This window comes from Callorhinus ursinus, unplaced genomic scaffold (genome assembly GCF_003265705.2).
Source record: "Callorhinus ursinus isolate GAN/ISIS: 27379988/994484 unplaced genomic scaffold, GSC_fseal_2.0 scaffold8, whole genome shotgun sequence".
NCBI lineage: Eukaryota > Metazoa > Chordata > Mammalia > Carnivora > Otariidae > Callorhinus > Callorhinus ursinus.
In genome coordinates, this window is record NW_027397070.1 from 12,481,641 (window position 1) to 12,498,852 (window position 17,212).

Below are 17,212 nucleotides of genomic sequence, written 5' to 3' on the forward strand. Positions count from 1 at the left end.
GACTTAATGGATGTAATGTACATAGAACAGTATCTGTCACATAGTAAGTGCTCAGTGGCTGATAATGGACTGAGTACTTATTGTTTGCATCGTTTGCTATAAAAAAAAATACTCATTTTGGGGCGCCTGGGTGGCTCAGTTGGTTAAGCAATTGCCTTCGGCTCAGGTCATGATCCTGGAGTCCCAGGATCGAGTCCCACATCGGGCTCCCTGCTCAGCAGGGAGTCTGCTTCTCCCTCTGACCCTCTTCCCTCTCGTGCTCTCTGCCTCTCATTCTCTCTCTCTCTCAAATAAATAAATAAAAATCTTTAAAAAAAAAATACTCATTTTAAAGTAGTATTTCTGAACCCAGACTTCTCATGCCCTCTTTGAGTTAGATTTGAAATGAAATATGTGTCTATACATAAATATATATGTATTATAACTACACAAAAAAGTAATGAGATCAAGCACTGCTATGTTTTCAAACCTCATATTCATCCCCCCATTCCCATGCCAGTGCCAAAATTTCTAATGACCCCACCTGCTTAAAGATCAGGGTGTTTTTGTTTTGTTTTTTAAGAATTTTATTTATTTGAGAGTGAGAGAGAGCACCTGAGCAGGGGGCGGGGCAGAGATGGAGAATCTCAAGCAGACTCTGCGCTGAGCACAGGGCCTGTTGTGGGGCTCGATCTTACAACCCTGAGATCATGACCTGAGCCAAAACCCAGAGTCGGACACTTAACCAACTGAGCCACCCAGGCGCCCCAAGATCATGGTATTAAAGAGGGTAATATTAGGTGGCACTATGAAACTAGATGCACTTTCCATTTAGGTTACAAGGTTGGGGAAGACCAAAGAATGAACAGCTTCCAAAAATCTTAACAAAAAGTTTCTAGCACGCAGCTTTGAAATTAAATAGAGACATATTCTGTAGAATACCTGCCTTGCCGCAGTAGAACAACCGGTTCTTTTTAATAACTAAACTTCACAGAATGTATAGATCTCTCAATTCATTTTTATTTTTCCAGCCTAAGTTTATGTGGGGGGAAAACATTATCTTTCAAAACTTAGTACAGCATTTCAAACAAAATTATGGGCGGGAAAAATCTTGAGTTATAGTCTTATAATTGGCAGAACCTCAGAATTACCTATAGAGGCCTTGCAAAGCCAGTGTCCGTAAGGGGATGTGCATCTCTGTTGTTGCTAACGTCACACTGAGGAGGTCATACTATGAGCCATTGTCTCGCATTGTGCTTGTCCTCAACACTTTTGCCTCGGTATCTTTTATATTGAGCCCCCATTTTTTCCTAGTATTATACAAATGACTCCCAGGAAAGTTGGGAAAGTGTTGGGGAAAAGTATAAGGAAAGAAACAAAGTGAATAAGAGATTACTGGGAAAGAGAAGTCTCTGTACAAAACAGTGATTTATTTACCATTTTGTTTGTGGTCAAGGAGGCAATGTACATTCAAACCTAATGATTTATTGTTAGGTTGAACCATATGAAACTGCTGATGTTTGACTTTTTTTTACCTATAAAAATGGCTGTCTCATGGTTCAACCTAATATATATATATATATATATAATATACCTAAAATAGGGATTTTACTGTGTATTTAAGTTACAATTTAAGAAATTGGAGGCTTGGAATTGAGTGTAATTCATTATAACTTATTCCATTTAAAATGGGAAATGGGCTATCAGTTATCATTGTCTTGCATAATTTTGGACATTCAAGAACAGATTATGGAGATTAATGTAATAGTGTTTGTTTGTAAGTTTCTGAAATTTTATCCAAAAACCCCAAAACCCCAGTCTTTAGTGATGGAAGTAGTGTTTAATTAATATTTCTGACATTTTAATTCTGGCTTTAAAAAAACAAATACAGCTTTTAAATGCTCCCCTTATGCTGTTCTGTTTTTTTCTTAATTGGCCTTCATCCTCACTTATGCTGTAAACTATCATATTTTTACCCTATCAGTATTTCTTTAGAGGATACTCTCGTTATTATGCTTTCTCGAGATTCTTTACTCCAGCAGCTTCCATTTTTCTGGAAATTATTACAAAATATTTTATGGTGGTAATGTTATGGGGATTTATACAAAATTTTATTGAAAAATACAGTGCAGCATGGTGAGTACTAAAATAACAGTACAGGAAGGTTACTATTGAAAGTGACACCTGGGGCGCCTGGCTGGATCAGTCAGGGGAGCGTGTGGCTCTTGATCTTGGGGATATGGGTTTGAGCTCCATGTTGGGTATAAAGATTACTCAAAAAAAAAAAAAAAAAGAAGAAGGAAAGAAAGAAAAAAGAAGTGACACAGCCAGGAAAGATTCGACAGAGAAGGTGAATTGATTAAAGAAATTGGGGGAATCAGTGCCTAGGTCAGTCAGGATAGGCAGAGCATAAACAGCCAACTGGAAGAGCAGATGGTAGCAAGTTGTGAAGAGATCTGGGTGCCGTGGTAGGGTTTGGACTTTGCTGCTTGAGTTTTGGACGTAGCTGGAAGAAAAATGACAAGACTATTAAGTAAGGTAGCGGGAGAGTTGAGTAGAATTAGAGTAGAAAGGGACTGATGACAGGAAGGCCAATTAGGAGAGACTTGTTCCATAATCCATGTAAGCCCTAATGAGTGAACTAAGGTACTGAGAAAGGGTGGAGAAGAGGAGACTCTTGAGTTTTATTTTTAAAATTTTGGTTATGGAAAATTCAAAACAAAAGTACATAGAATAGTATGATGACCCTTTTATACCCATCACCCAGCTTCATCAGTTGTGAACATTTTGTCAGTCTTGTTTTCTCTTTATTCCCTTTCCCATACGCTTGCCCCCTCTCTGTTAGAGTATTTTAAAGCAAATCCTAGATACGAATGAACATTTCTCTGTTGAGAGAGAAGAGGAAGTCAAGGATGGTACCTGGGTTTGTAGCTCGAGTGGTTAGTAAAACTGTTGAGATAAAGACTGTAAAGAAGCAGGTATACAGAGAAGAATAATTTTCAGAAATGCCTGTGGGAGAAAGTCATTTGCAAGTGTGGGTTCAGAGCTAAAGATGACACAGTTAGTAGTGATTATATAGGATAAAATCATCCCGGGATAGGGAGAAATGATAGTATCCTGGGGAATACCAGTATTTAAGGACCTGGCTGAGGAGGTAAATGCAGTGAAAGAGACTGAGAAGGGAAGTTCAGAGAAGTAGGAGATGAAAAGGTATTCTTACCTAAGAACTTTAAATTAAAAATCAGTTCCTCGGTTGCATTAGCCACATTTCACACGCTCATTAGCTACATGTGGTTGATGACTATTTTATTTGACAACACTAATCTACATAGAGAGGGAGGTAGAGGACTCCTTTAATGAATCCTGGCAAATTCACAGTTGTATTCTCTAGTGAGAAGCATTTTTTATATGTAAAATATTTTTTATTTTGTGGGACAAAATTTTATTTATGTAGTGATGGGGGTAGCTCTATCTTTTATGACTTTTATCTAATGCATTATTTTTTTAATCTTTTTACATTATTTAAGCAGGTCAGATAAGTAGTGTAAATGAATGAAAGAGGCTGGGTGATACATGGCAAGGAGTGGTGGAAACTGTGAAAAACGCAAAACATGTGTCAGCCCTAGGTGATGAGGGTTGGGGCGCCTGAGTGGCACAGTAGGTTGAGTGTCTGACTTGGTTTTGGCTCAGGTCTTCAGAGATCTCAGGGTCATGAGATGAGCACTAATCAGGGAGTCTGCTGCTCCCCCCCCCCCGCCTCTGCCCCTTCCTCCCAGCTTGTGCGTACCTGCACGCATGTGTGCTTTTTCTCTCTCAAATAAATAAATCTTAAAAAATGAGGGTCAAGTGTTACACCAGTTTTTTTTTCCTGAGAAAAACTAAGTTCTGATTTTATTTTATCTGACTTGTAAAACCTTCCTAGAAAACCCTGCATTTTAAACCAACTTTGAGTAAGCTGGATTGGGCCCATGGCCAACCTTCAATTTAGTATATATTGGTTGCAAATGTAATTTTAAATTTCCTTGGTTCCTACTTTATTTCACTCTCCAATCTGAATGTGGAGGGGCAAAATACACACTACTAAATGCTAAAACTAGCGGTGAAATAAGAAGTGCTATAGAAATTCAGAGAAGGGGTTGAAGGATCCCATCTGGGATAATCAGAAAGTATCCATGGGAGCTGGAAGAGGCTTGGGGAGGAAGGACAAGCGCTGGCTAAGCGGAGTTAAGAGTGAAAGGGCACTTGAGGCAGGACATGAAGAAGCAAAGATACAGGAAAGATCAGGTTTGTAAACGAAAAATATAACGTAAGAGGAGAGTTGGTAAATGTTGCAAACTGATATCCCTCTACAGCCATAGATGGCTTATTTCTTAGGCCAAAATCATGTTCTGAGCAATTGGGTAATAACAGACAGCAGGCGTTTGGAAATGTGGTGCTGAAATTAGGCAAGGTCAAGGATAGTGACCCAGATAAAAGAATCATCTGTATATAAATGGCTGTTCTTAATATTGCCTTATTTCTGTAATGTCTATAATGATAGCCCCTTTCTTATTCCCAGTATGAGCAATTTGTATTCTCTCTCTCTCTTTTTTTTTTTTTTTGGATTCTCTTATTTTCTTGATTAGTCTGGCTGGGGGGTTTATTAGTTTCCTGTGGCTGTTGTAACAAATTACCAGATTTGGTGGCTTAAAAAAGAAATTTATTTTCTCACAGTTCTGGGGACCAGGAGTCTAAAATCAGTTTCCCTGGACCAAAATCAAGATGTCAGGCAGGACCTTAGGAGAATACATTCCTTGCCTCTTCCACTTCTGGAGGCTACCAGCATTCCTTGGGTTGGGACTGCATTGCTCTACTCATCAAGACCAGCATCTTCAAATCTCTGCTCCCTCTTCACAGCACCTTCTCTGTGTAAAATCTCCCTCTCCATCTCTTGTATAAGGATACATATGATTGCATTTGGGGCCCACTGGGATAATCTTCCCATTTCAAGTTTGTTGTTTTTGTTCAAAGAATCAAATTTTTACTTTCCTGACTTCCTTTTTTTGTTTATTTTACTGATTTCTGATCTTTGTTGTTGACTTTTTTCAAATCTGGGTTTATTTTACCTTTCACTAAACTTCTTTTTTTTTTAAAGATTTTATTTATTTTATTTGAGAGAGAGAATGAGAGAGAGAGAGCACATGAGAGGGGGCAGGGTCAGAGGGAGAAGCAGACTCCCTGCTGAGCAGGGAGCCCGATGCGGGACTCGATCCCGGAACTCCATGATCATGACCTGAGCCAAAGGCAGTCGCTTAACCAACTGAGCCACCCAGGCGCCCTCACTAAACTTCTTAAAGTAGAAACTTCGATCCTTGATTTTATACCTTTTCTAATATAAACAAGGCTAGCATATTAGTTTTCTATGGTAGAAATTACTACAAACAGCAGCTAAAAATAACACACTTATTAATTCCAACAATTTCTGTGGGTCAGGAGTAGTCTGCCTAGAATATCACAAGACTGTAATCATACTGTTGTCCAGGTTGTGTTCCTATGTGGAGGCTCAAGTGGAGAAGACACTGCTTTCAAGCTCACTGAGGATTTTGGCAGAATTCATTTCCTTTCAGTATAGAACTGAGGGCCCCAGCTGCTTGCTGCCTGTTCACTGGAAGATACCCATGGTTCTTTGCCATACAGCCACTTAGCAAGCCAGTAAGAGGAATCTCTAGAGTTAGTCTGCCAGCAAGACAGTCTTTTTTATATATATGTAGTTTTATTGATAAATGAGGCACATACAGGTACAGTTAAGGACTGAAATTAGACTCATTTCACAGGTAAATCAATTTGTAAGTTCACTTAATATCTATAACTGCCACAATTGTTACCTCTGATAATATTTTAGATCCAGCGCTATCTGCCTACATTTCACTTATATTTATGAAGGAATTAGTTTGGGTTTGCTCAAAAGCATTAAACTGTATTAGTTAAACATTTTTATTTTTAAATTTTTGTATATTTCTCATATTTGGGGCAGACATTTACCTTTGTAAGACAAAACTGTGTTAGAAAAAGATGATGGTAGGAGGAATTTTATCATGCTATGGAAGATAACCTACTGCTTTTGTTTTTAAAGCAGTCTTCTCTAATGTAATCAGGTTAATGACATCCCATCACCTTTGCCATATTCACTTTGACTGTCAGAAGCGAGGAGTTATGGGTTCTGTCCACACTTAAAATGAGGGGATTACACAAAGGTGTGAACACCAGGAGGCAGGGATTGTAGAGAGCAGGCCACTTCAAGGTCTGTCTACCATAGCCATAAAATTCCTTCTTTCAGCTGCATCCCACAAATTTTGATATATTATTACCAGTCAGTTCAAAATACTTTTAAATTTCTCTTACAATTATTTCTTTGATTCATGGATTACTTAGAAAGGTGTTTTAAAATTTTCAAATATTTAGGGATTTCAGTACTTTAAAATTTATTGAGACTTGTTTTATGGCCTCTAATATATGCTCTGTCTTAGTAAAGGTACCATGTGCATTTGTATTATACCATGTGCATGTATATTCTTCAGTTGTCATCAGTAGTAGTCTACAGATAGCAATGAGGTCGAGGCGCTTGATTGTGTGGTCCATATAGTTTTTGTCTATTTTGTGTGTGTCTATCTATGTCTATTTCACTTGTGTGGTGGTGTTAAAATGTTTAACTGGATGGGTTTGGCCATTTCTCTTTTTAATTTTGTCCATTTTCCTTTTATGTATTTTGAAGTACTCTTATAAGGTGCATATGCATTTGTGATTGTTATATCTTCCTTATGGATTTTTCTACTTTTGAAATGTCCTTGTTTATCTGGTATATTGCCTTGAAGTCTATACTTTGTCTGATATTAATATAGTCCCTTCAACTTCCTGATGCTTACTGTTGATATGGTACTCTTTTTCCCATCCATTTATTAAACTGTGTTTGTGATAGATACCATGTTTGAGTCTTGCCTTTGTATCCATTCTGACAGTTTCTGCTTTTATTTTTATTTATTTTTTTTAAAAGATTCTTTTATTTATTAGAGAGAGAGAGAGCGACAGCAGGAACACAAGCAGGGGGAGTGGGAGAGGGAGAAACAGACTTCCCGCTGAGCAGGGAGCCCGATGAGGGGCTTGATCCCAGGACCCTGGGATCATGACCTGAGCCAAAGGCAGACGCTTAACGACTGAGCCACCCAGGCGCCCCCAGTTTCTGCTTTTAATTGGAGTCTTTTGTCCATTAATATTTAATGAAGTTGTTGACTTGGATTCTGCTCTATTCCTCCAAAGAATGTTGATTTGTTCTAGCAGGCAGTTAATTTGGGTGGCAACTCAAATCTCATTTTCTTTTATCCTTAGCTAAGCTGCCTGGAGTCTGTCTTGTGCATGTGTGGTTATGGAATCACCCAGAGATTTGGGTAACATATATAGGTTGGGACTCTCCCTCTCTGGCTCTCTCCTTTCTTTCCCTTATTTTCCTGCAGCTGTAGTTACCCCCAAACTGTTTTCTAGTTCTTCATGCCAAAGAGACTGAATTTACTATGGCTGTTTAGCCCTGACCAGGGCCTGCACTCAGTCTATAAGCCATGAAAATGGGAAACTCACTTCATCCCATTTCCTTCTTCCAAGCATTGTCTTCGCCTCCAGAATCTGCCCACCTTTGGCCACTTTCTGGTGCCTTCAGGTAGTTGTTTTGTTTAGAGTTTACAGTTTTTAGCTGTGGAGTTTTGATCTCGTAGAAGCTTTTTGGCCATATGAGAAACAGAACTGAGAAGCATTTTGAAACATTGTATTTTAGAAGTTATTTGTGGTGTAATGGGATGGTAAAAATAAGCAATTGTAATCTAATTAAACCTAAGCTAAATTTGAGGATTTCCCTTACGGTAGAGGGTAGAGTTGTTTTACTCTACTTTTCTGTCTTCAAAATATAGCCATTTAGAAATATTTGATAAGGGGTTTTTATTGTACCTCCTATTAAAGGAAATTCTTTGGCATAGGTAGTATCTTTTTTCAGCTGGTCCTCATTACCAGTTGGCTTTTGAAGAGGTGATGAGGCCACGCTTCAGACCAATGCCCACAGTAATACTTGACAGAATTTTTAAAACGTTTGTCAAAATGTAGATAATGATTGGAGTTACGAGTAATTTTTTTCTTTTATAGTATCTTCTATATTCCCCATATTTTCTACAGTGAGCATGTATTTCTGCTGTTTTTATAATTATAAAATATATGTTTAAATTAGATTTAAATATTATAGAAATACTTAGCATAGAAAGGAGTAGTCTCATCTGTAATTCTGCTTTCCAGAGGCAGTCACTATCAGCTATACTGCATGATGCCAAAGTAGTTTGTTTGCATTCTACCGCTTTGATTCATCTCTTTTAATCTAGGAAATGGTCTGACAGCAGCTGGAAGTGCACAAGCTGAAGTTTGTCATAGACAAACTCAAGGATCCTTGTTTTAGGTATCATGAAGATTGGAAAAACCATAATCCAGAAAATTTCAACGTGGTAGGGAGAAAAAAAAACAATGCAGAATAATCTAACAGTAATTAAAATTGCATATAGTCAAACTAGTTACTGGTCAAAATTAACAGAACTAGTAAATCTGAAGAAAATTTAGAGCGACTGAATTTGACCGAGGAAAACCAGATTTGGTAGAAATAATGGCCACAAAACAGACTTTTAAAATGATAAGATGTAATTGATGAAGATTTGATATGGTAAATTAAGTCTTTATTGGAAATTTGGTACTTGATCCTGATGAAAATGATTACAGTAAACTAAAATGGAAAGAAATGGAGTTGGTTTAACTATGATTTATTATTATCATTATTATTATTTTGACTTTGCATGTCTTGGACAACATTCCATGTTCGTTCATAGAGCTCTAGCTCATTCTTTTTAATGACTGCTTTTATGCCATTGCATGAATCTAATAATTTATTCCACCTTCTCAAAACACTATTTTCCAGAATATGCTTTTAAGGCTATTAACCAGGGTGGCCTTACATCGGTAGCTGTCAGAGGGAAAGACTGTGCAGTAATTGTCACACAGAAGAAAGTACCTGTAAGTAATACTGCCCAGATAGCCAATTGTTACAGAATATAATGCAAGGATTGTTTACAAGTTCGTACAAAGGTATATGACTACCTCTATACATTCACATTATTCTTGCTTTGCTTCTACTTTCCTGTTTCATTCAGCAAGTATTTACTGAGTAGCTATGGATGGTTTAGCTGAGTAGACAGAGTTAATATATTTAGATTTGTGTTATGATTATAAGCACAGTGGGAATTCTAGGTCTTTTGTCTTCAGGGACCTTGAAACAGGCTTTGGTGAGCTATAGTTCTTGCCCACAGGAAACCTGTTATCTAAAAAAGGAAGACAGAGTCTCCTCCCTGCCTTTTTAAAAAACTGGTTTTATCTATAAAATGAACAAAACATTTATTGCATAGTTTATCGCTATAATTTTACAGTATTTTTTATCCCTGCACAGAGACCTCTGGTTTTTAAAAAGTTATCTTGATTTATTTTGTTCATTAGGACAAATTATTGGATTCCAGCACAGTGACTCACTTATTCAAGATAACTGAAAACATTGGCTGTGTGATGACAGGAATGACAGGTAATTGGCTCGGTGTCTACTTAGATTTGTTATTTTCTTCAAATTATTTTTGAGTTTTGTATTAATTTTTAAAAGTCTCCCTTTAGTGCCTCATTGGCAGATAATAGGAGTAGATTTGCAGTCTTCCAAGACTAATACCAGTATATTCAGAGTACTACGAGGTTTTTGAAATTGAAAGTATAATAGAATTAGATCTCTGTTGCTACTGCTGTCAGGGAAACTGGGCTGAAACCCCTCTCATGGACATTGATTTCATATATATTTAATAGCTTAAGGAGATGCAAGTATATTTCAAACCTGGTAATAATGACACTGTTAGAAGTAAATGAGAATTATAAAAATTACTTTGGGTTTCTATTTTCTAAAATCAAGGGAAAATTCAAGCCTACAGAAAAGATCAAGAGAAACATTTTTCTCTCTCCTTAAAACTTGTTCTTTTGGGAATATTAGGTACCTGCAGGAACTGTTTTGACAGCTGATGAAGGGCTCAAGATGAAAGTCCAGTGCTGTGTGTGGAACTCCATCTTTTAAAAATGTTTTCCTTTTTTGTCATGTACTTGTTGCTGAGTCATTGACTATTCATTAGTGATAGAAAAAGCCATAGTGAACCACTTCTGCTTTTCTTAAGTCATAGTGGAGATTTTATATATGTATATAAATATATATATATATATATATGGAAAATTGAAAATTGTCTGATTTTGAGGTTCACTCTTTCCTCTAAAGTAATAAACTTGTGTTTATTACTCTAAGCTGACAGCAGATCCCAGGTACAGAGGGCACGCTATGAGGCAGCTAATTGGAAATACAAGTATGGCTATGAGATTCCTGTGGACATGCTGTGCAAAAGAATTGCTGATATTTCTCAGGTCTACACACAGAATGCTGAAATGAGGCCTCTTGGTTGTTGTAAGTATGCTAAGAAGGCTCCCAAAGAATTGATGAATTACATGGTGTTTTTAGAGAATATGAATAAAGTTATTGCAGTAACACTTGGGTTCTGAACATGTGGTTTTTGGAAATTATATAAGATGAGGAACTCTTTATAATAAATCAGCAATGAAGGGTAGGTTTCACAATAGTTATTTTAGGCATTATCTTTTAAGCTTTAGATGCTATTAGACTTTCTACCAAAATATTTCTTTTAAGGGTGTCTGATTTGAAAGATCCGAGTCACTGTCATATTGGGCTGTTGTTCTGGGGGTTTTACTGCAATTCCAGATTACGCTTTCAATGGAAATGCCTATATTAGGCATCTTAACAATGTAGATCTTTTTTTTTTTTTTGACCACCCTAAAGAATCAGGCTCACACACATATTCCTGTGATTCATATTTTTAGACTACATTACATTTTTAAAAAATAAGTAAAATTCTCTTGGGAGAGAGATGAGATTTACTGATTTTAGATTTAATGTAGTACAGTAGCCTGTACTACACAAAAATCACATTTGTTTCTATGTTGTGTCATTTATGAGAATTATCAATGTAATGATTTTTCTTCAATATCTGACCCTGTTTTTGAACTCTCATATAAGAATGCTCCCTCAGTTTCTTCAGTGATACTCTTCCTCACTCTCATCCTCTTCTGCTTTTCCTTTAAATGTTTTTGCTCTCCAGGTTTTCTCTGTGGTCATTCTCTCCCTCTTGGTTCTGTCTGGGTGAGGTCACCCAGAGATCACCCTCGAGTTCATGCTTTCATTTACTACCTGTATACAGCCAATCACTGCCACATTAGCATTAGCCCAGTCCCTTCCTCCATGTCCCTCAGGTACTTCAGACTTGAAATTATTGCTGTTTTCCTACTTTCATCCTCAATTTCTCTTTGCTATGCTCACTCCACCTTACCTGGTCATCTGGTTAGTCATTGAGCCTTACCAGAATATCTGTTCCTTCTTCATCATCTCTTACCTTTGCCACCTAATTTATTTGTCTCTTCTCTCCCTTCCCACTCTTTCCTCATCTCTCTTCCATGTTGCTACATAATTATCATTTTTAAATCAAATTTTGATTGTTGCTCCCTAGAAAAACTGATTCCTCATTGGATATAGTGTAAATTCCAAACTCCTTAATATGATGTGCAAGACCCCTGATAGTTTATCCCAGGCAGCCTCTTGCACGTCCTGCTTTCCTTTCTCACCTGACATGCCAGTAGTATAATGGGTCTTTTGTCACCGCCATTACCTTACATGTCTTAATGCTTTTGTACGTGTTGTTCCTTGTGCCTTGATTGCTTTTCATGTCCTTATCACCTATGAAACCCTGTTCATCTTGCAAGACCCAAAGTAGAGAAGTGTTTGTTCCCCCAGAGCAGTAAGTGGGTACCTCTTTTGTGTTGCCGTGTACTTTGTGTATATCAAATATAACATGTAAAGAAAATTACAGGGTGACATAACCTTTGAATAAAACACAGATACCTGATCACTGTCATAGTGTTTATCAAATAAAGTTGAAAATTCCTCATTAGTAGAATCTATAAAACATCTATAAAAGTGAATAAAGTAATTGGTTAATACCGAATCTTAAAAGAGAGGACACTCCAAGCATAGCTTGGAGATATTGCAGGTTCAATACAGACCACTGCAATAAAACTAATATCACAATATAGTGAGTCAGATGAATTTTTTGGTTTCCCAGTGCATATAAAAATTATGTTTACGGTATAATCTATTAAGTACACAATAGCATTATATTTAAAAAGGTACCATACCTTAATTATAAAATACTTTATTGCTAAAGATGCTAATATCTAAGCTTTCAGCAAGTCATAATCACTAATCATAGATCACCATAACACGTATAGTAATAATGAAAAAGTCTGAAATATTCCAGGAATTACCAAAATGTGACACAGGCACAAAGTGAGCAAATCCTATTGGAAAAATAGACTTGCTCAACACAGGATGGTTACAGACCTTTGTTAAAAAAAAAAAAAGGTATCCGCGAAGCACAACACACTATAAAACGAGGCATGCCTTTATATAAAAGAGGTTCAGATCTAGAAATAGAAGAAAGCAGGAGTTAAGTCATTCCTTAAATACTTTATTACCTGCTTTGCTGAGTAGAAAGAAGTTTGGGGGCGGTATTTATTTTAATTATATTTCATTATAACAATATGGTTAGATTTTTAATAAAGTTGCTATATGTACATAATTTAGAATTTGGTTTCTCGTGACTACTGGGGAGTGTATACCAGTAGTATCAAAGTTGGGCAGTGTGACGATAAGGAAGTAGCCTCTGTATTTCACTTGGTGCCGGCATTCCCAAGGCATATTCCATACACTTTTAGTTCCCTGGAACCCGAAATTCTTAAGAACCTTAAGCTCTTAAGTTAAAAAAAAGAAAAAATCTTCCATGGTCAGATAAATTAAAGAACTACTGAAGTTCTAAGGTAAGTCAACCTACGTAGAATATTTAACATACTATTATATATTATATTCTCTAAAAGAAAGTATATGAAAAATATGCTTCCCAAATTTATTTGGTAATATTTCAAGGGATCAAAGGAACATGCTTTGGGTAGTAGCAAGGATTAGAAAATCATAAATTACACTTGTGATAATTCAAATTTTAAAAACATCTGTGATAAACCTTTGGTGAAATGGAAGTTTCTTGGTTACCTAATTTATCCATAGTAATAACCTGTATTTCATCAGTTTTTTAAAGCAAAATACCTATCCTAAAATAGATGTCCAGAATAATGACCAACAACAGCTTTATGACAATACTAAGAGAGAAGAAATTGTGTTGTACAAAAGTATAAGCTATTTAATGAGGGTCTTTCTTTTTAGGTATGATTTTAATTGGTATAGATGAAGAACAAGGCCCTCAGGTGTACAAGTGTGATCCTGCAGGTTACTACTGTGGGTTTAAAGCCACTGCAGCAGGAGTTAAACAGACGGAGTCAACCAGCTTCCTTGAAAAAAAAGTGAAGAAGAAATTTGATTGGACATTTGAACAGACAGTGGAAGTAAGTTAGCCAAAAGGAGCTGACTTTTTTTTTTAATGCTATATAGAATAGTGAAAATCATTGACAATTTATAAAGGCTATTCCTGGGTTTATCACATGCACCAGGTTTGTCAGCTTCATAGTAGAATTGGTGTCATTCAGCCGACATGGGAACAATGAGGACTGCTTTTATTGACTTAATTCCCTATCTCATTTCATAATGTATTTGAGACTGCTTTCAACAAAACACGTATAAAATGGGAAGATGTAAGTAAAAATAAGAATCAAAACTAGGGCCTAAGACCTGCATGGTTGTGACTCAAATTAGGCTTAACCTTCCTGGTAGCAAAAGTGAAAAAATTTAGTGAAGTTACTCTTACGGCCCTAAAGGAAAAACAGCCACATACCAAATTCTCAGGGAAACAAACATCTGGGTAAAAGAATATATGCTCCTAGGATAACTTGGCAGAGAAATTCTATCTGGGATGCAAAAGTAGAGCTCACTTAATGCAGGGATCTTAAGGGGATTATTCATTACGATTGGGACATTTTAAATAGACACAACAAGCTAAAATTCTCATACAAATATTTAGTAACCTTAGACTAAGGAAGCCTCTTATTTACTGCCAAGAGGTTAAAAACAAAAATTTTAGTGGATTTTGGGAAGGAGGAGCTGAGATGCAGCCATTCTAAAGACTAACAACATGATTCTGATAAATGACAAAAAAAATGCTATCTGATACTTTTATGTTTGGTTGGCAGTATTATCTCATTTATACTAACAGGAGATATAAAGCTAGTTCTCATCTGGGAGGTACTATGCCCTGTTTAAATGTTTCTAAAAGGTCTTTTTTACTTGCAGTTCATAATTACATAAGTAATTAATTACATCAGATACAAAGCCACTTAAATACATTCTTAAATTTTTTACTGTAAGTTTTCCTTGAAGGAAGACTGTATCGTTTATTTTGATCCTCTCCCCCTTCTCACCCCAAGTGCTTAGCATAGTCCCCAGCATGTAGTAGTCATCAAGCAAACAGACTGTTGTGTGTAAATCATCCTGTTTCAGTTGATGGACCCCTTTCATTTATCTTGAATTCATATAAGCAAGTTCTTCTCATTGGCAGGCAACATATTAGAATTAAGCAGTATGCTAGTAACACGTGGCTATAGAAATGCATCACTGGAACATGAAGCAAAAATGAATAGCTGGTGGTTAACTCATGTTTTGAATAAGCTTGGAATGAGAAAATCTTGGAATCTCTCAAAAATACAATTTTAATCTTGGTACTTTTTTCAGACTGCAATTACATGCCTATCTACTGTTCTATCAATTGATTTCAAACCTTCAGAAATAGAAGTTGGAGTAGTTACAGTTGAAAACCCTAAATTCAGGTGAGTTATATTTTCAGCCAAGTGCTTAGAGAAGTTTGCCAAGAGGTAAATTACAGCCTAGAAAGGTAGAGGTGTATGGGTCCATTTATCCTACAACTTGGGGGGAAAGCATTTTTTGACCTAGATTTACAGTTTTTTCCTTTAATATTTGAGAGAGCTGTTTTAAAATTTATTGGAAGTCCCTTTAAGACAGACATAACTGCTTTTCTCATTTCAGAGTGGTTTTATATCTGTTATCAGAGGCAACGTAAAATAACCTTCTCTATGTTAGGAGTAAGGCATAAGTGTTTTCCTTTTTTTAGCCTAAGGCCGATAGAAATGCATCTCCCAGAGTAGTAGTATTTAGTTTTTTGAGGTGGAGCTTTGATTATTTAGTGGTTAGTTAAGTGGAGCTTTGAAGAGCAGTGTGAAATACTGATCTACATTAGACCCTATCTGGAGATCTTTGGAAACCCCAAATTTTGAATACAGCTAATTGAATTGCAGATGCTGGATGCTTGTCTGTTCTTACTAAGTGACTAACTCCTGAAAATCAACCTTATAGCTTCCATGAGTCAAATCTGTACTGGGTGCTTAACATATACCATCTCACTTAATCCTCCCAGAACCCTGCGAGGTGGTTTACTTACCAGGAACCTGGATGTGCTTATGAAAAATATTTCAGTTAAATCCATAGATGCAAGGAAGTGCTGGAAGGCATGTTAGCTATTATTTGTATCTACTCTTAGGTCACAGTTACATGGACACTTGGTCATGGTTAGGGGTGGGGGAAAAGGTGGTAAACTAAGCTTAACTGGGGCTTGAAGAGTTTTTTGTTACTATGCTTCCCCCCTCCCCAATTTACTCTTTGTTGCCTGCAGGTAAGTGATTTAAACATGAACAATATAAGAAAAATTCATAGAATTAAAAAAATTGTGAATCCTCTTTTTTTTTTCCTGTAGAAAATAGTTGTATGTTTTGTTTTATTTTAGCAGTACTATTCTAGCAGGAGCAATTTATAAATCTGCTTAAAGGACCTGCAAGTTCTTTTTTCTTTTCTAAGACCCTCTGATAGCTTTTAACATTTTTACTTCCATCTATTAGTTAAATAGGTAAGAAACCAAAGAACCTGTATCTTCAGAAAGTTCTGAAGAACTTTATAAATTTGGTGGTAGTAAGTATGCTTAAATAATAGCTACAATATATAATGTAAGCATCAACAACTACTATATAAATTACTTATATTGCCCCAGTCTGCACTAAAAAATGTTACTTTGACGAATTTCACTGTCTACAAGTCCAGCAGTAATAGGTCACATTAAAGGTTGCTGAGCGTTTGATTTCTTTGGAGGAAATATCATGTGTCATCATGAAGTGCCTTCTTGTCTCTCAGCTGACAGAAACTTGAGTTACACGAAGTGTAAAGGCATTTTGACATAGGAGCTAAAATAGAATACATTAATACATTATGTATAGTTAGCTTTATATTTAGTATAATTATTTTCTATCATAGCTGCAACTAAAAGGTCTTATTTTTAGAAGACCTAATTTTTGATCTGATGTCAAAGAAGTAAATGTTTTTGTATATAGATGAAGTTGATAAAATATTTGGGAATTCTTTCCAAATAATCTGAAGGGTGGTGGGTATACAGATTTTTAAGATAGTAGCTATAAATTATTGATAATTGTTGAAGTTGGGTGTTAGGTACACAGGAATTCATTACTATCTATTCTTTCATGTGTGTTTGCAATTTTACATAATAAAAAGTTTTCAAAAAAGTAAAATGGTTGTGGGTTTTTCCCCCTTGCCTTCTAGGATTCTTTCAGAAGCAGAGATTGATGCTCACCTTGTTGCTCTAGCAGAGAGAGACTAAACATTGTAGTTAGTTTACCAAATCCATGACGCCACTTGCCTGTGTGTTTGGTAGCAACAGACCAACATTATGGAGGCCCCTGGATTGAAAAAGGAACCTCTCCCACTCCTGCCCTGCCGCTGAAGTGGTTAGGACTCTGTATAAATAAAAACAGTGCTTTTGGAAAATAATCGCATCCTGTCTTAATTTCACCTCTAGTTTTAAGTAGTAAGCCTCTTGGTGCATGCAGACTGTTAAATGTTCACCATCTCCACATTATAGCTTTACTCATTTTGTTGAAGGAGATCCAAGATTCTTTGGCTTCAGGAACTTAACAGGCAGAAGTTTAAACTATGGTTATACAGCCTAACTAATAAATGGCAAACTAAAAACTCTGGTTTCAAAACTTGCTCACACTGTAAGCTGGC

The 17,212-nt window shown here is 36.4% G+C and overlaps 1 protein-coding gene across 4 annotated transcripts in view; it reads left to right on the forward strand.

Annotated features, from left to right (window-relative positions):
- The window catches only part of PSMA6 (proteasome 20S subunit alpha 6), a 32,287-nt gene extending 15,312 nt beyond the window's left edge, over window positions 1–16,975 (forward strand). For 2 of the 4 annotated variants that reach the window (XM_025870166.2, XM_025870165.2), the window contains exons 2-7: window positions 8,957–9,051; window positions 9,529–9,610; window positions 10,364–10,519; window positions 13,400–13,578; window positions 14,858–14,952; window positions 16,748–16,975. In XM_025870166.2, coding sequence (XP_025725951.1) covers window positions 8,957–9,051; window positions 9,529–9,610; window positions 10,364–10,519; window positions 13,400–13,578; window positions 14,858–14,952; window positions 16,748–16,805 — 665 coding nt within the window. In that variant the 3' untranslated portion in view covers window positions 16,806–16,975. The remainder of the gene's footprint in view (window positions 1–8,956; window positions 9,052–9,528; window positions 9,611–10,363; window positions 10,520–13,399; window positions 13,579–14,857; window positions 14,953–16,747) is intronic. The other 2 variants (XM_073895095.1, XM_073895096.1) reach the window with 2 other exon arrangements.
- Window positions 16,976–17,212: the final 237 nt, after the last annotated feature.